At 38.8% G+C, this 19,551-nt stretch overlaps 1 protein-coding gene across 1 annotated transcript in view; it reads left to right on the forward strand.

The window, feature by feature from the left end:
• The first annotated feature begins 3,271 nt into the window (after positions 1-3,271).
• The window catches only part of CRYBG1 (crystallin beta-gamma domain containing 1), a 175,920-nt gene continuing 159,640 nt past the window's right edge, over positions 3,272-19,551 (forward strand). The window contains exon 1 of the mRNA XM_019734972.2: positions 3,272-3,584. Within this exon, the coding sequence (XP_019590531.2) occupies positions 3,337-3,584 (248 nt within the window). The 5' untranslated portion in view covers positions 3,272-3,336. The remainder of the gene's footprint in view (positions 3,585-19,551) is intronic.

A 19,551-nucleotide genomic window follows, 5' to 3' on the forward strand; every position in this document is an offset into this window, starting at 1 on the left:
TCTGGTAATTCATCAGCCCAGCTCATGAACCTGTCACATCCCTGCTAATGACTTCCCTGTGCCATCTAGAGCTGTCACTTCTATGTTCCCATAGCCTTTTGCCCTTTCCTTCAGCAGTGACCATTTTCATGCTTTTGGCCGCCTAGACTCTTTTGAATACCTGTGCTATGTTTTAGCTGCATGAATTCCATCTCTCTGAAGTAGAAACCAGAAAATTTAAATTTCCCTTGTAGCTAAAAAGCTGTTAAATGGCCCAGGTTCCCCAATCAGATATACCAGCATGGAACTTTTTTTTTCCTCCCCAGAAGTGAGCAACATGTATGTCAGGAGGATAAGGTGGGGAGCTGATCTGCCAAGGGTGGTCAGAATAGGACTTTGATTCTTGGGGTAGCAGTAGCAGGGCTGCTGGTGCGTAGCCCCTAGTGCTGAGAGGTGGTGAGAGTGGTGTTTGTTAGATTAGCTTTATGGGGTGGCAGGGCATGTTTGGGCTTCAGAGTCTGGCTCTTTGGCTCTGTGGGGTACTCTATAAGCCACTTAATATGCTGTGATAAATTAATTTATTGCTTAAACAAGCTTGAGTGGATCTGCTTTTGCAATGACTGACAAATAGTGAAACGGTTTGGTTAGAACATATCAAGTTTTATTATACCAAGTTGTATTGTATTTAAGTGTTTATTTCACTTACTAGATTAATCACAAGTACTGTATCTTATGCTTTTATGCATAGTTCCAATATATTCTATGATTCATATAAAATATGTATTGAGTGCCTATTTTGTGCCATGCAATATGCTACTCATTGTGGATGTAATAGTGAAAACAGACACATTGTGATCTTTGCTCTTATAAAGTGTACAGTATACAAGATCTGTGCCTGAAACATTTTAGGTATCCAATTAGGTTAGTATACCAATTCATTTGATTAATTATTTCACTTAATGGGATTCATGTCCTGAAAATATAAAAGTCAGTGAGAAATGTCCTTAAGTTTCTCTCAGGCTAAGAAGAGACACAGATATGTAAATAAATAATGTCCACGTAATGTGAATAGTGTGATAACTAAAATATGTTCCAGATTCACTGGTGGCGCAAAGGAGGGGTGGCATAAAGAATTCTGCTTGGAGGAGTCAGGAATGAAAGACTAAATTACTGAACTTGTAACTATTTCAGCAAGTGTGAACAAGAAGGCTGCCTTTTTCCCTCTTCCCTTTCCCCCCTTTGCTTCTCTCTTCTCTTCTTCCCTCTTCCCTCTCTTCCCCTTTTCTTGCTGTTCCTTTTGCCCTTTAAGGTTCAATTCAAGGGCCACTTTTATATTAATAATAAATCCTTACAGATCACTCCTCTTCCTCCTTCCTAAACACCCAGGAGGGGTTAGTAATGTTTTCAAACTCACGTAATGCCTGGTACATACCTCTACTTATTCTCTTACCCTTTGATGTATCTGTCAGTCAGGCCCCTCTCCCAAGTCAAGGCCTGGCACGTAGTCAGTACTCAATAAATTCAACGAATATTTCTTGAGGGAACATAAATTAAAATTGCAATGAGATACCACTACACCCCCATCAGAAGGACCAAAATAATAAGGATTGACAATATTGTGTTGATGAAGATGCAGAAAAACTGGAAATTTCAAACATTGCTGAAAGGAGTATAAATTGTTACAACCACTTGGGAAACTTGTTTGATAAAATTTACTAAAACTGAACATATGCATATTCTACTACCCAGAGATTGAACTCTTAGGTATATATCCAAAAGAAATGAATGCTTATGTCTAAGAAGTTTCATCATCAGCTTTATTCGTAATAACCCCAAGCTGGAAACAATGTAAATGTCCACCCATAGAATGGATACATGAATTGAGGTATATTCATATCATGGAATAGTGCATAATAAATTTTCTTAAAAATGAAAAGCTATATGTAACAATATGGATGATTCTCATAGACTAATATTGAGCAAAAGAAACCAGACACAAAAAAAGTACATATGGTGATGCTACTTAAATGAACTTCCAGAAGAGGCAAAATTAATTTATGATGATAGAGGTTGGAATAATTGTTTACTTTTATAGGAGGAAGGAGTAAGACACTGGAAGGGGACAGGAGAGAGATTTCTGAAGTTTTTGAAATACTGTATATTTTTCTAATGGTTTATTTAACAGCCACATACTGAAGGATTTCCTGGGACAATATCAACTGTCCTTCATTAAAACCATTTTATGCCCCCAACCACAAATTTGAGTTATATACTAATAATCTGTGTATTTTCTACTGTATGTAGGTTATACCTTGATAAAAACATAAATATAAAAATAATCAAATAAATGTTCCTTGAATGAGTGAGTGAGTGAATGAGCTGGGTCTTTCAAGAGAAAAGAAAGAAAGTATTACAGTTTAAGAGGGACTTTGTACTGCACTGAATTTTTAAGCAGTACTTAGATCTTGAGCTCTTTGTACTCTAATAATGCCCAAAACAATTGTTCATGTACTTCCTTTGCTTAAATATTAGTTGCCTTTACTATTTAACCACTATTGTGAGGTTAAGAAAAGAAAATCATTAGTAGTAAAGCAGAAGACTAGAGCCTTGTGGGACTGGCATTTAATTCGCAGTGAGGGATCTACTAAGCCCTTTGGGAACGGGGCAATATGCCTAATTACCTTCTGTTTTTTAGCCTTTTGTGCTTTATGAGATGGAAGTACAAATTAATTATTTGACTCTCAAAGGGAGAGGAGAAAAGTTGGCACCCGTGTTTACATACAGGAACCGAAGCCACCCAGCATCCGAGTATATTGCCCAAGCCACCCAAGGGCCAGATAGGAATAGTCCTAATTGTCGGGTGGGCCGGCCAAGGGATGCGCCTCTCCCATCCTTCTTCAGGCGGGGCTCATGGCAAAGCCACTCATCTTGCCAGACTGGCACAGGCCGCAAGCGGCCAACTCTGCAGGCGACCGACGGCACATGCCCTGGAGATGCTATCAAAATCAGACCTAGCTCTGGTCCCCAGCCCAGAGGAGGGGATGCAGTCCGGAGACGCAGTTCCCAGGGATTCCAGTAGGTGGCGGGCCCCCACCCCCAGCCGCCGTGCCCCGGGAGCCGGAGACCCGGACTGTGCTGGCCTTACCTGGAGCTCTCGGCGCGCCCGCCTCACCTGGGCTGGCGCTCAGCGCCGCCTTCGCCGCGCGGGGGCACTGTGCCACGCCTGGGCGGTCTCCGCGGGGAAAGCACGCACGGTTGTGCTGTTCTTGCTGGGCTGTATCCTCGTCCTCTAACTCCCTGCCGAGGGGGTGGGGTCCGAGAGCGCGCTGGGAAAGGCGGGCGAGCCGGCGCCCAGGTATGTTCTTTCACAAGAGCCAGGCGGCGGAGAGAGCAGCATCCAAGCAGCGGGTGGAGGAGGAGGCAGACAAGAAGATGCCACTGTCGCTGCCCTCTCAGGGCGACCCCGGGGAGTCCAGCCCCTCCAGAACCTCCAAGAAGCACACCCCTTTCCATATCTGGCGCTCCAAGAAGAAGCAGCAGCCTTCGCCGTCTGACTGTGGGGTGTTCGTTCCGCACCCGCCCCCGGCGGCCCTCGGCGAGGCCAGGTGAGTTCCTCGCCCGAGCCCTCCATCGCACCTCCTCTTCCTTCCGAAGTTCTCCAGCTACGCGGACGCTTGGGTCCTCTCCACCGGTAGCCTCGCTCTAACCCATTTAGAGAAGGGCACAAGCCCAGGGTCTGCTTCACCCGGCAGGAGTGTAACGGGGTCCAGACGGGCGCAGTCGTGGCCTCTGTGTGGGGGGTGGCGGGGTGCTCAGGCTCGTTGCTGCCTCTCGCTCAGACCAAGCACCAGCGAGGGGAACTTGGGCCCACCCAGGTGGCCTTGATTTTGACTGGCAAAGAATTTGTGCAAGTCTACACTGTCAACTTGCTAACAAGAGCAGGAGAGTGAAGGGTCGTAATGAATGATGATAGCAACTCTACCTTGGGATTACACAATACGTTGGCTAATGGTGCCTTCATTGTGAAGATCCCCACTCTTACAGCTATTATCTCTCCATTCTCCTGGCAATATCGGAACGGAGAAGGAAGTGGCAGGGGTGGTTACCCCCATTTTATGGGTGGAGAACCTGAGGTTAAAGGGTGAAATGGCTTGTCCCCATTAGAATACCTGGCAGAACGAGGCAGCACCGAGTTATTCAAAGTATAATTGTCATTGTCCTTTTTAAATCTTTATCATGATTTTGTGGTGATTTTCTTCTATACGTGTAATTATTCAATTGCATTATCTGAATTGTTACATTTATTGCATAATAATCAGTTTGAAGTAACAGTATATTTATGTGGTTTGGAGGTGTAAAATGTTTTTAATGAAGGACAGTGGGCAATGTCCAGTAATTCCTTCTGTGTGTGTGTTTTAAAATACACTCTCAAGAAAAATGAGGGCCAGAGTAAAATTGTACAAGATTTGCATTTTAGATACATTTTTCCTTTCAGATTTAAAAAAGTCTGAATTTTGCAATATGTTTTCAATCATTTAGTAAAAATTTTATTGAGCATCTTAACTAAATGCTGGGCTGTAAAAAAACAATGAGAGGGGTCTATGTCATCAAAGAATTCTTAACCTCTTGTGGAGACCAAAAAATAAACAGTGGGATAAATGCTATGATAGATGTTAGCGCAGAGGACAGGACCCAGGGAGGCTTCGTGGAGGAGGATAGCTGAAGTGGCTTAGTCAGATCCGGGAGGAGCAACGACTTCCAGGCAGAAGTGGTACTGGAAGTATCACCAATACTCGGAAGAGCATGGTACTTCCTCAGAAGCGCAAGTGGTTCAGCGTGATCTGAGTATGTGTGAGGGGGTAGGGAGAGAAGTACTAAGAGAGAAGGCGTTTTATTTTTTTCTCACTTTATTATCCACAGTAATTGGTTGTAGTAGAACATATTTTTATCTCTTCAAAGGCATGCTGTGCTTCATTACGAATTGAAATTTCTAACCAAATGTTACTTCATACTAGTTTTCCTATTCCCTCAGTAAATAGTTTAAATATTTCCACAGTGGTTGTTCTTATCTGATGTAGCCCTATCATTTGCTGTCTATCCAGATGTAATCATTTATACCTATGGACCATTTATTCAAATGCAAATACATTTTAAACTAAAACTTAAAACAGGAACGTTTGCTTCTCTCCTTGAGCCTCTTGTATTTTAGTTCAGTCTTGGAGCCCTCTATGCTTCCCTTCAGAACTATGATGAACTTTGTACTGACAAATGTTCTGAAAACTAAACATACTGGTCTGTCTTTGTGATGTTTTTCTAGTTAGATCGTCTTTTAAAATATTTTATCTACTTCTGAGAGAGTATACCTGTTTCTAGTCTAAAGAGAGTGGTCAAAGTGCACTCAGATTGGTCAGTCTTTGGCCAGTGTGGCTCTCTTGAGCCATCTGACCCTGTCCAGGACTTGGAGGTGGTGGAACTCGGACAGAATGTGCAGCACTCACTGTGGCCTTTGTCTCTATATAAGAATGGGACAGTCAGGTGGCTACATGCATTTGCTGGGCATATACACTTATTATGAGCTTTTAGGTTTTAAAAAAATGAAATGGCTGTGTGACCTTTGACAAGTTTCTTTACCTTTCTGAGTCTCCGTTTCTTCATTTGGAAAATGGAGGAAATAGTAATACTGACTCTGCAGGGCTGTCATGAATATCAAATGAGTGTTTATGTTATAAAATGTAAAACTTTTATCACACTTCTGGGCAAAAAGTAGAAACTCAGTAAATGTAAAACTATCATCATCATCCTCATTATTAATGCAAAGGTTTAATGGAAGAAATGGGGGGAAAAACAGGGTTAGATGGGGGGAAAATGCTTTTCTTCCTAGAAGAGCTTATCATTCCAATGATGTTTGAAAGATTTCTGTATTCTGCAAATATTTGTGGCCTTGAGTGTTGATGTTCTGAAAATTAATGATGGTTACTTTCTTTACATAAATGGACTTGAACATGGCTGCCTGTCTTCCTAAAATTCACCCTTAAAGGTTTTCTTCACCTTGGTTTCAGTAAACAGGTTAATGTTATTTTTCATAGAAATAGAGCTGTTACCCTCCTGGGCCAGCCACACCTCCTGTCTACCATTAGTCTCTTGAGATCAGAGGGCCCGGTGGTGTGTGTGGAGAGGGCATGGTGAGCTATGGGCAAACTTTCCTTAGTAGCCATTAGTGACACTATCATTTATTAGGTTTTGAATTTTACTCTATTGTAGACAATTTATTCAGAGTATGGGCTCTACAGGAACAATGTCCCTGTTCTACTTACTGTGACACTTAGCCATGTCACCCTGGGCAAGTTATGAACCTTTTTCTGCCTCAGTTTTCTAATTCACAAAAGGCTGTAATAAGTTGTTATAAAAATAAACAGGTTAATACACATCAAGTGCTCAGAAAAGTGACTGGGACACTGTAAGCACTCAATAAAAGGGAGACGTTTCTCTTTCTTTCTTTCTAGTATCTTGCTCTACCTCCTTTTGAGCAGCAATTTTATGTGTGTATTTCCTGCTCTATGATGGAAATGGTACTTCCTTTTTATTTTCCCCAATTAAGGCACCCAGTGTTATTTTGATTAGAAATGGGTGCTTAGCTAAAGGTCAATGCAGTGAATTAAAAAAAATCACCCTGGAAGTGAATTGAACCCCAAACTTAGAAGCAAGCATTAATACACTCTGCATGAGAGCCACACTCAAGTGGTGGGAGGTCCTCGTCATCCTCTGGAAATCAGCAGACCTACTTTCCCTTGGAGACAAAATGCAGCCAGTGCCAGAGGGCAGAGCATCCTCACTGGGTGGGCAGAGACCTACCTCCATGTCAGGGTGTGCAAGCTCAGGGTGTGCAAGCTCTGGGATTGTAAGCAGTCCCTTAGTTTTCATTCAGTTTTTCTGTACTTGAGTGGACCTTTCCCTTTTATAAAAGGAAGACAACTTGCTACTTGTTTATATCATTGGAGTGTTGTGAGGATAAACTGTTGTTTAATTCCTTCAGAAAAAGAACAATCATTTAAAATGTTATTTGTAAGCATTCTGGAACTATAGAGTATGACTTAAAATTGATTTTAGTTTTCAGTCTTTTATGGCTGCTTTAGTGTTTAGAATTCTTAACAGGTTTAATTATTTCTTCTTCTTTTTTTAATCTAATGCTGCATCTAAATTGGTTAATACTGGGTTATTCCTCTTATTTAGCTCATGCCAAAGCTAAAGAAGCAAGAGTTTGACATTTTAGGTGTATTTTGTTTCACCACTGCTAAACCAAGAATTTAAATTTTATAGCTCCATCACTCACTAGCTGTCAGCTCCTGGGGAAGTTTCTTTACTGCTCAAACTTCAGTTTCATGATCTGTGACCTACCTCTTAGCATTGTTTTTGAGGTTTCTATATTTTTCTGTATGTTTTAAATGACTACCACAGTGCCTGGAAGATAACAGATGCTCAGTGAATAGTAGCTCTGAAAGCACGCTGCAGTGAAAAAAAACATAGACTGTGGTGCTGGACACTCAGTTTCAAATCTGCCTCGGCTATTTGGGTAAGTTTTGATAAGCCTCAGTCGTTAGCTTAGCTTCCTCACCTGTGAAATGGAAATAATCCCACTTCCTGGCTGGGACTCTATGAGGATTCAATATTACAACGTAAAACACCTGGCACAGAGCCTCGCCCAAAGCAGGTGCTTGACAGGTGAAAAGTGCTGGAAGCAGGAGTGTTAGGGGCAGTGATAGTTGTAATTGCCGTTGTCTTCATAGTAATGGTGGTGGCATTGATAAATACTTTTTTTGTAAGTGCAGTCAACTTCAGAAGTCCAGAAGAAGTTGTCATTGGGTCTGTCCAGCCTTGAAGTATCTTTGAGTATCTGGATGGGCATGTTAGTCTCTAAAGGGTGGCCCTTTGTGCATTCCGAGACTGAAAAGTCTGAATACATCTGCCTTAGGAAGCCCTTGGAGTTAGAGGAGTTTCTCCTGGAGTGATTTTGGAGTCTAAGTGTGGTACAGGATAATTCTTTGCCACTTATCTCTGTCATTGTATCACTCTATCTACCCTCTATTTCTACACTTTCAGTCATAATCTTTAAAAAAAAATTTTTTTAAATTGGGGAATATTGGGGAGTAGTGCGTTTCTCAGGGCCCATCAGCTCCAAGTTGTCCTTCAATCTAGTTGTGGAGGGCTCAGCTCAGCTCCAAGTCCAGTTGCCGTTTTCAATCTAGTTGCAGGGGGCGCAGCCCACCAAACCATGCAAGAATTGAACCGGCAACCTTGTTGCTAAGAGCCCGCGCTCTAACCAACTGAGCCATTTGGCTGCCCTCAGTCATAAACTTCTTAGTCCAGGTATAAGTAACTTAAATGTTTTTGGGAACCTTTAGAACTTCTGGGCTTGAGTTCACTTCTTTTTTTCTTCTTTAGCTTTTAATTATAAATCTTGTTTGCAAGGATGAGACAGTGAATCTGCTTTACTAGTTATCCATGATTAAACAATGTAGCAAAGATAGTAGTATTGAAACTTATTTTATAACTCCTAATATTCATTCAAAATGCCCATTTACTATGAACATTAAAAAACACATATCTGTGAGGGAATATACTGAGTAATATAATAATAACTATGTATAGTGTCAGGTGGGTATTGTTGAATAACTATGATGTACACCTGAAATGAATATAATATTGTATATTAGCTATATTCTAATAAAAATCTTTTTTAAAAAGCCACATATCTGTCTTACAGTTATTGTTTTTTAAGGCTTCCCTTAGCAAGTGACATGTAATGTATGTCTTTTTTTTTTCCATTTGTTTTATTTTGTTTTTAGACTCCACATATAAGTGAAATAACACAGTATTTATCTTTCTCTGACTTATTTCACTTATCATAACACCCTCTAGGTCTATCTTTATTGTCACAAATGGTAAGATTTCATTCTTTTTCATGGCTGAGTAATATTCCATTTTATATATGTACCACTTCTTCTTTATCCATCTGTCTGTTGATGGGCACTTGTGTTGCTTCCATAGCTTGGCTATTGTAAATAATGCTGCAATGAACATAAGGGTGCATATATCTTTTTTAATTAGTGTTTTGGATTTCTTCAGATAAATACCCCAAAATGGAATTAATTGCTTGGTCATATGTTAGTTCTATTTTTAATTTTTTGAGGAACTTTCATGCTGTTTTCCACAGGGGCTGCACCAATTTACAATCCCATCAACAATGTATAAGGGTTCTATTTTCTCCACATCCTTTCAAGCACTTGTCATTTGTTGATTTTTTGAAGATAACCACTCTGACAGGTGTGAGGTGGTACCTCATTTTGGTTTTAGTTTTCATTTCTCTGATGATTAGTGACACTAAGCATCTTTTTCTACGTCTGTTGGCCATCTGTATGTCCTCTTTGGAGAAATATCTATTTAGGTCCTCTGCCCTCTCTTTAATTGGGTTGTTTGTGTTTTTTTGGTGTTAAGCTTTTTGAGTTTCTTATATATTTTGAATATTAACCACTACTTGATGTATCATTTACAAATATCTTCTCCCACTCAGTAGGTTGTCTTTTCGTTTTGTTGATGGTTTCCTTTGCTCTGCAAAAAATTTTTAGTTTGATGTAATCCCACTTGTTTAGTTTTTTCTTTTGTTACTCTTGCCAGAGGAGATATATTCAAAAAGATATTGCTAAGAACAATGTCAAAGAGTTTACAGCCGATGTTTTTTTCAGGGAGTTTTATACTTTCATATCTTACATTTACATCTTTAATCCATTTTGAGTTTATTTTGGTATATGGTGTAAGAAAGTAGTTCATTTGTTTTTGCGTGTATCTGCCCATTTTTCCCAACACCACTTATTGAAGAGACTCTCTTTATTTCATTGTATATTCTTGCCTCCTTTGTCATAGATTAATTGGCTATATAAGGAAGGATCTGTCTTAAAGTTTGAGTTCACCTAAGGGATCAGTTGTGTTTTAGGAATGTTCATGCAGAAAAAGTGACTTATTTATTTTAAAAATTGTTTCTGGAGAGATCATTTGACTCTTGAGTTGTGTGTATTTCTGTTTACCTTGAAAACTTTATCAAATAATTGCTTAATCTCCATTTTATGCTGTATTTATTGTATAGAAGACCCAGAGATCCTGTTCATGAAAAGCAGTACAATCGAATCTACAGAGTCATTTTTCTAGGATTAGCGATAGATTATTCTATGGCACAAATTCCTTTCTGTATCTTCTTATTGAAATTATTACCAACTAAATTTCAAAGAGAAGTTTCTTGTGTTTAACAAACACTGAGCACTAATTCTGTATTAGTCACTATGGAATAGAACAATGAAATTAGAGGTGATCCTAAGAAACTTCCAGCCTAGTGGAGGATGGGGCATATGGATGAAGATGAATAAAGTAGCATATGATGCATTAAGTGCAGAAATAGATGATTTAATCGAACACATTGAGATCAGAAAAAGGATTATCCTGAAGAAGCAGAAAATTATTTCTCTCATGAAGAAGTTTTACTCATGTTGAATAATTAATGAGAAATTTTATTCTCTGATATGGAGATCATCAGAGGCCCCAAATCTTCTTGAGGTTATGATCATCTTAAACTATATCTGATACTGAACCAAAAGGAACATCATGGAAACTTTTATTTTCACAGTGGCATTTAAAACAAAGAAAAAGAATCGTGTACTCAGGGTTATGCATACATCATTTTCTCCAGTTCCTTAAAATATCCAGAGCCTGAGATTATATTACTTAAGGTCTTCTGTCATGTTTTGGCACCTAGGAAGATTGGTCTGGGAATGTAACACACTGATTTGAAAACCTTTGCTGAAATTATAGGTAAACATGATGCTGATACTCTAAAATAGGCTAAAAATGACTGGTTCTTGACAGTTTTTTAGATTTAAAGATCCAAAGAGGATTGCTGTTTAGGATACATGGCTAACTTGGTGTCTACTCAATCTTTGTCAAAATAGTTTTGGAGTCTGTCAAGGAGAATCCAGCATTGCCTATGTTCTCCAAGCAAGGTGTTCTTCCTTAAAAATATACTATCTTCATTTTCATACCAAATTGCCTGGCACATCCAATAGGTATCTTTCCATATATTCACTTTAGAAAAATGAGTTCTGGGCCTTTTGCCCAAGAGAGGATGGAAATGTGAATTTAATATCTTGTCCTAAATTGAGTTTTCAAGATAAAATATGTAAGAATGTTTGACACTTGTGAGGAGTTTGGCCAGAAAGACCAGTTAATTGTTTATGAGTCTCATTAGCTCATTTATAGCTCCCTTAACCCAGTTGCATTGGGCTAACCCACATGCCTCATCAAAATACCTGCGTGTATTCAGATTTATGAGAAGTCTTCATTTTACAGAATGAGCACTTGCTTAGTACTGTCTTTACAAGACTGTGTGTCTCTTGGGTTGGCCTGTTCATTAGAAATGAAGCAATGATAGAGACCCTTTATAACAAGCAATCATTTCAAGAAAGTACTGGGAGATCCCAGAACACACAAGTGAGACAGAATTCAAAATCCATTCACAGTGTCTCCAGCTTCTCTCATCAACAAGTTATACATCAGTACAGATTGAACCCGGAGCTAACACGGAATTAACAAGTGCCTTTTGTTTTTAGTTTCCCATAGATGGAAATTAAATGAGTAAAAGTAGGTTGCTGTTAAGCTTGGCTTAATATTCTGTGGTGAAAAGAGTTGGCTGCTGGCCGTATTTATTCTTGCTGTATGCCATTTCAAACCAATGAACCTAGGTGTCTCATTTATTAGAAGTTAAGGTTATAGGGGTGGCCGGATGGTTCAGTTGGCTAGAACGTGAGCTCTCAACAACAAGGCTGCCGGTTCAATTCCCGCATGGGATGGTGGGCTGCACCCCCTGCAACTAAAGATTGAAAATGGCGACTGGACTTGGAGCTGAGCTGCGCCCTGCACAACTAGATTGAAAGACAATGACTTGGAGTTGATTGGCCCTGGAGAAACACACTGTTCCCCAATATTCCCCCCAAATTTTAAAAAACAAAATAAATAAAAGCATCTGACCCTCAAAATTAAAAAAAAAAGAAGAAGAAGAAGTTAGGGTTATGGCATCGTGAGGGTAATATCAACAGCTCGAATAAGAGATTTGGCCAACAGTTACATAAAGACACCATGCGTGATACACTTCTTTTTCTCAAAGTAGTTAACAAGCAGTAGCATAAGCTCCAGATAGTTCTTTGGACTTTCTAGTTGGATAGTTATTTATCTTGTAATTGGAGTCAAAAGGCAAAATAATATGTGCTATGAATAAGATAAGAAAATAGAGGAAGCATTTGGTTTATAATAATTACCTCACACCATATCTGTGAAAATATTGTTTTCCATTAATACTTGATGGAAAGATGCAGTTTATTTACATATACTGTGTGTATCAGACACTGTTCGAAGTGCTTTACAAATATTAACTCAGTACAATTAATTCATAGCATCCCTGAGAGGTACTATTGTTATCCCCTTTTTTGAGGAAAATGAGAGGTGTATGGTAATTTAACCAACATCACAGAGCTCATAATGGCTGGGGCTGGAATTACCCACCTGGTGGTCTTGAGTCCTGTGATTAATCACTGCAAATTGACATCAATCACTGTGATTAATGTTGCCTTCTTTATATTCCCACAACGAGTATATTTTTGGTACTAGACAATTTCTCTGTTAAGTAGTGGAGAGAAAACATGTAAATTCATAGAAACGTAAGTACATTAAAATCTTGAGGAAAAATCAATTTTAAATCAGAAATTCTAAAGTGTATGTTATATGCAGAAGTATTGGGTCTAGATCCCGGGTTCTGGGCTCCTGCTTAAGCTTTGTCAGAAAGCAGCGTAACCAAGAGGTGGGCCTCGTTTGTACATCCTCCTTCCTGCCCTGCAATCTTTGCACTGGCAGCAGAATGCAAGGTCAGAGATAAGTGGCCAGATGGGTAGCCCTCAAAATTTATAGCTGCTGCTCGGGTTAAGTAGGGGTATCAGAATTTCTCAAGCAGACCCGCTTGTAGCCACTCTAACGTTAGGTCTCTAGAAGTCCTGCTGCTTGAATTTTTCGCTTTTACTACCTGATTTATCATTGACAATTCCCTGGCAACAAATACACATTTCACCTTATGTTGACCTTACTCTTCAAGGATTATATACCATTGCTGATGTTGCTTCCCACGTGAGGCTCATGATGGCTGCGTGCAGTCAGCCCACACCCTCATTTCACAGATGAGGGAATTGAAGTTCAGAGAAGCCAATGCAGATGGAGGAAGCAGGACCAAACCTTAGGTTTTCTAGTTTCTGGTCAGCTGTTCTTTTGGGTTCTCTTGGATTGTAGACTGTACCTCTCCTTTTTTGGCCTATATCCACTTTTGACAGGAGCCCAACTGACTCATCGAACTTCCTGATGACTCTTCTCCTGGAAATCTTCCCCTAGTTTCATAAACCAACAACTATGAGACTGTCTGATTTCTCAATTGAGTTGCTAGCTATTCAGCTGGTGAATACTCTAGCGGTCTGGTTATGACATACTGAATACTTTCAGAGTTTCTGCTATGATTAGTACTTCACTTACTAACTAAAACCCAGCTTCCCAAACCTTAAAATAACTTAATTCATGTTTTCAAAAAAATTTAAAGCTTATAGAAGCCATATTTTATAGCAACAAAATGTCATTTATAATTATAGAGTCTATCGTATTGCAGCCATGCGAGAACTCCCTTTATGGGGCTTGAAATAATGCTGGTGATTTGATATGTAATAAGTTTTATTTACGATTTAAATGTTTTGATAATACTAATGGATTCATAAATATCCAATGAAAGCACAGCTTGATTGTTTTTACATCTGGTATTTGAGAAAGATATGACAGTCAAAGCAAACTGTTGACATTCATGTTGAAATACAATGTCTCCTTTTATCACGAGTGCCATGTGCAAATCTAAGAACCGGCCCTTTTCAAGCCTGAGCAGTGGAGGTTCCCCCAGGCCTTGCCAGCCATTCTTGGCTCTACTGCCTTGCAAAAGTTGGCTTGCTTCTCCACTGGTTAGCTCCCATGAACTCAGCGGTGCTTATTATCTACAAAACAAGAAAGTATAGTTGCTCCAAGGTGGGATTATAAAACTATTCTCTTTCAGTATTGGCTACCCAAAACAATTTTGTCTGGAATAGACTCGATTATCGATCAGGAGTTCTTCATTGGAGCATACTTTGGATTGAAACAAGAGCCTTGATATTCCCCGAATGAGTCAGTAGACATGTTTAAACAAGCTAGTCTAAAACTAGGTTTTGGATTTTCTTCAAGAGAAAAGCAAAGTAAGTACTACTGAATGTCTGGCATTTGCTCAAAGTTTTGACTTTCTTTTTACCAGTTTGTACTTTGTGATTGTCCTAATCTCACCCTGTAAGAAGTGTCAAGTCATTTGACCAAGAAGTCTCTGTAACCAGTTTTTTGTTGGCATTTAATAGTACCCTTCCCTGTTGAGTTCACTTTTATCAACAGCTTTTTTACACCCATAAGGGAACAACCAGTGCTAGGTCTAGGTGATAACTATTGAAGATGTAGGGAGTCTTCATCTCCATCATCACCTACTTTCTTCCTACAAAGAAGCTCCTTGGGAATTTTTGCATCAACTTCCTTGCTCGCTACAGGATTCCTGGCTGCTTCTGCGTGTGTGTAATCACACCCTGGTTATGATTCCACACATTTACAAAGCCAGCAGTTGTTAAACAAAGAGGGGCACCAATTTTTATCTTTATGCCACTCAATAACTGATCAACAAACAGCAAAAGTGACAGCCAGTTAGTTGGGTTTGGGCATGTTTTCTGAGGAAAATGGGCATGGCATAGGGTAATGGAGGAGGAGAATTCTTTTCAGCCATATAATCCCCAACCTCTCTTATAACTTAAGTAAACATAAGAAACTTTTGTCAAGAATAAATAGGACAAAGGGCACAATTATCAAATACCTAATGTGTGACAGTTGCTTTCATATTCGGTGTGCCTCATTTATTCTTAGTAAATGACAGAGAAGTATTTGAACCCAGGTCTTTCTGACTCCAAGGCTCATAATATTTTCACTGCACCATGAGAAAACTGAAGCTCATTGAATGTTGGTAGAGGGTGTGTGTATGTGAATGGGAGTTAGCTAGCTAAAGAATAGACACATCCAATAAATGTAGTATCCATTTACTCTCAGAGCCATAACCCTTTCCAGAGCCAGGAAGGAAGCATTACTCCTTTTGATTATCTGCACCCTACTTTGTCCCATTGTAGAGAAGGAGAACATATAAGAATAAAGAATTCATGTGCATTGGGAAGTCCATGGGGCACCTTGCTTTCCTGGGAACCCTTGACTTGAGATATTTCTGCTGAGAATCAATGACTCAGTCCATGAAGTGTTAACTAAACGTGTCAGAGCTGATTTCCAATGTACTCTAAAAGCCACAGACATACGACCTGCTACTGGGATGATTCACAGAATATGTAAAGGAATCTAAGGAGAAAAATGCGTAGGGTTTTTCACTCTGCGTAAAGATTAATCACAGCCCTAAAACAGGAAAGAAAGTGCTGGTGACCAAAACTCCAAATTTATAGGAGATACTGTTGGTTTGAAAGACATGGATCTAGAGCAGGGTGTCCAAACTGCGGCCCGCGGGCCAACTGCGGCCCGCAATCCATTGTTAATTGGCCCGCAGCAAATTCCAAAAATATATTTAGTTTATTTAAATAAACCAGGTGAGGCAATACGTACTTCACCTCGAGTGAGTGGCCCAGCTGTTTGTGTATTTTACCGCATATGGCCCTTGGTAAAAAACGTTGAAAAAAGTTTGGACACCCCTGATCTAGAGAGTTAGATGTAAAAGGATTATGAAAATTCTTTAAATAATCTTTGTCTTTATGGGAGCTAGTAAGTTTGTCTTTAGTGCCCATATCTCTCAAAATTGTATTTTATTTAGACTTTTATGTGTTTGAGGGATTTAAATATTACATTTAAGAATGCTCATTAATTTCTATGAGTATTTATATACACAGAACGAACTCACAGTACATCATAGAAGAGACTTAATTTCTGCTGCCATTATACTAACCTAAAAATGTATATGCTCTGGTATTTAGACTTACTGTAGTTATTTTAAAGTATACATTATTATAGTCATCAGTGCTGCTCAATTTCCAGAGTACAACTAGAAATTTGCTACTTTATCTTAAACCACACTCTGCTCAGTTCTGCTTATTATAGACTTTCTCTAATTTTAAAAAAATTATTGAGAATAATGGTAATTGAAGCATGAGGTTTGCTTCTTTCATTTTTGACTCAAGTAACTGAGCAAATGTTACCTCTCAAAAGCAGTCTTGATATGTGACTCTTCAGTGACTGTCTATCACACTCTGGAAGATAAGTAAATATGAGCATGAAACTGCTCTAGTTTAATTCATTTGTTAAACTTTTTTATGGATACCTGCTATATGTGAGGCCTTGCGGTATGGGCTGGCAAACCAGTTCAAGCTCTATTGCTGGGAAACTGAGTCTCACTAGCCTGTTTTCTGTAGGAGCTGCACTATTCACTGTTAAAATAATGAAGTTTCCATCCTTACTGTTATACCAAGGAAGAAGAGAAAATATTCAAATGTGTCCAAGACAGAGGCTGAGAGATACAGGAAGTTAAACCTCACAGGGCACAGAGGATTGATAATTCTTGACAGCTTTCAACACTTACTGGAAAAAGAATTCCAAAGAACACTTGACAGTGTGTGTGTGTGTGTGTGTGTGTGTGTGTGTGTGTGTGTGTGTGTGTGTGTGTATGCCTGTGATCCAGTTATGTGTATATAAAGTCTCTAAATTGATGGTTATATTTACATATATCTGTTTCTATAGATATGTACATATATACACAGACATACATTCTAGCACTAAGTACTTTACACTTATCTACATACTAGTGCTAGATTACCTACTTGGTAAATTAAACATGTGTTTACAATTTCAGCAAAGCAGGAATGAGGGAGAGAAAAAATTCCGGAATAAGCCTGGAAGTTTTATGTTATTTCAAGATAGTAAAATTTTGTTTTAGGGTTTAGAATTGTTTTTATTTTTAATGACCGGTTAGGATGAGGGAGGCATAATCTCTTTAGTGGTTAGAAGGGTCATAATACAGATATATATATATATATATATATATATATATATATATATATATATATATACCGTGTTTAAAGACCTGCTGGAGGGAAATGAGAAAGTATAACGTGAACTATGGAAAGTAATAGAGAAATGAACCCAGTTTATTCTCATGTTCTTTGCCTGAGTTGTATTCTAGGCCCCAAAGTATCACTTTATCTTCTTTGAAGAAGTTTGATTGGTTGATACCACTTTTTAAATGTCATGTCCAGTTCTATGGAAGTGATCAGAGCAATGAACCTTGCAGGGGACTGTTCTTTTATGATTGAGGCTCTAATATTTTTTTTTAACAGAGAAAAATGAATTAAAGTTTAATAGCATGTAACCCTCCTGTATATATGGGAGAGACCCAGGAAAACTGAGTGACTCTGAGGCTCTAATTTTATTTATTGATGTGGTTTACATTCCCCTTGGCTACTTTGGCAGATTTGCCATATAGTTATATTAATAAATAATCTCACCATCTATGGGTGACACCATTAACATTCTGTGTATGTTTTCATGTAACTTAGCACTAAAGATGAAATTACAAAGGCAGCAATTTAGATGCCCTTTGTTTCCTGTTTCACTTAATATTATACCATAAACATTTTCTCATTTCAATTAAGATATATAAAATAATTTTCTTACTCATTACTGGACATTTAGGTTCTTCCTCATTTTCCATTATTATAAATAATGCTGCAGTGAACATCTCTGTGTTAAGCCTCAGTCTCTGAATATTCTCTTTTGCCCTTCTAGATCCACTCTCCACCCTTTTTTTGCTGTGGGAGCTCTGTTTACAGAATGCAAGAACCCCGCTCTCTTGCCCTCTGGCTTCTAATTAGGTTCAGCCAATGGAGGCATTAGAGGAGAGGGCAGGAGCAGGAGATAATGCTAAAGTGTGGTAGTGGTTTTGTTACTCCATTGAAGGCCAGACTCTGATGCGTGAACCTCTTCTACAGCTCAGATTTTGCCAGTTCCAGCACGTACTCACTCTCCTTGCCTCTGCGTCCAGGGTAGTAATGGTTTTCTGCTGGTGGGGGCCCTAGGCTGCTCTACTACCATTCTTTATTGATTTTCCCTCATTTGCCCACATCTTGTAAACAGTAGTCGGTTCCTTAAACACTCTGGTATATGCCATCTGTTTCCTGTTGGTGATTCTGGCTGACAACATCTAAATCTAAGGGGATGCTCTTTTCATTATATTTTATGTTTGAGTCTTTGTACTGCAGAAGGGTAAAAGACCACTCAGAATTGTGTAGGGGAGTTGAATTAGGTCAGGTCTGAGCTAGTGTTAGTGAAAAATGGAGATAGATTGAGTTAAAGTACTCTCATAGAGATATAAGCAAATTGCTATTGAAACAGAAAGAAGGAGCAATAAATTCTTCTATGCACTGTGTTAAACACTTGTACTTAAAAGATAAGGAGGATAAATTTGCTGCCAAATGTTTCCAGTTCTCTAATTGCATTTGGATATTATTGGTTCAATTGTTTCATTTCTCTTTTCATTCTGGGATTTTAGTGGCTCACCCCTTATATATTTTCTCCTGTTCTTGGCATATTGACATATATAGTCCTCTGTATCCATTTATATAGTCCTTCTTCATCCACATGGTTGCTTGTGATCTCTTCCTAATAAAAAGCACACTCAAGATTTTGTGAGCTGAGTGGATTCCATGTTTTTGACATTCCTCCGTATGTGAGAGATAACTTTCTTAGTCTTTAAATGAAAAGCAAAGCATGTGGCAAACAGTTAACTTCATCACTTTTGCTTCAGTTCTAAATCCCAAAAGTCTATAATTTTTTCAGAATAAATGCCAAAGCAGTCAGCAAATTTACTAGGGGCTGTTAATACTTTACAGATCTTTAAAATTGAAAGACAATGTCTTCTATGGTCAGTGGGTCATCACTGACAGGATCCCTGACTGACAAAGAGCATTGAGGCTCATCCAAAAACACACTGGGTTGCTCAAAAGTCCTAGTCCTTATTGCTGGTTTTTTAAAATAAATTTTATCTTTTAAGAAGTGTCTGTTGATCTGATATTTAGATTATATGTCATGCTCTTAGAAATGTGAATTACTGTGAGTATATTCTACTATATGTATAAAATAAGGATATTTCACTTAAAATTCAATGTATAAAATTCTCACCATTTACCAGTGACCCGTGATGGTGGAAAAGAAAAAAACAAAACAAAACAAAACAAAACCCCACTGATGTAGAAATAAGAAGGAAGGTTTGGGTTTTAATTGTAGATTTCTCAGTTGTTAGGTGACGTTGGCCAAATCATCTAAGCTCTTCGCGCCTCAGGGTATTTATTTATCAATAAAATGGGGATGAGACCAATCTGGCTGGTGCCCAACCAGGCAGTT

The sequence above is a fragment of the Rhinolophus sinicus genome, linkage group LG05, assembly GCF_036562045.2.
Source record: "Rhinolophus sinicus isolate RSC01 linkage group LG05, ASM3656204v1, whole genome shotgun sequence".
Lineage (NCBI taxonomy): Eukaryota > Metazoa > Chordata > Mammalia > Chiroptera > Rhinolophidae > Rhinolophus > Rhinolophus sinicus.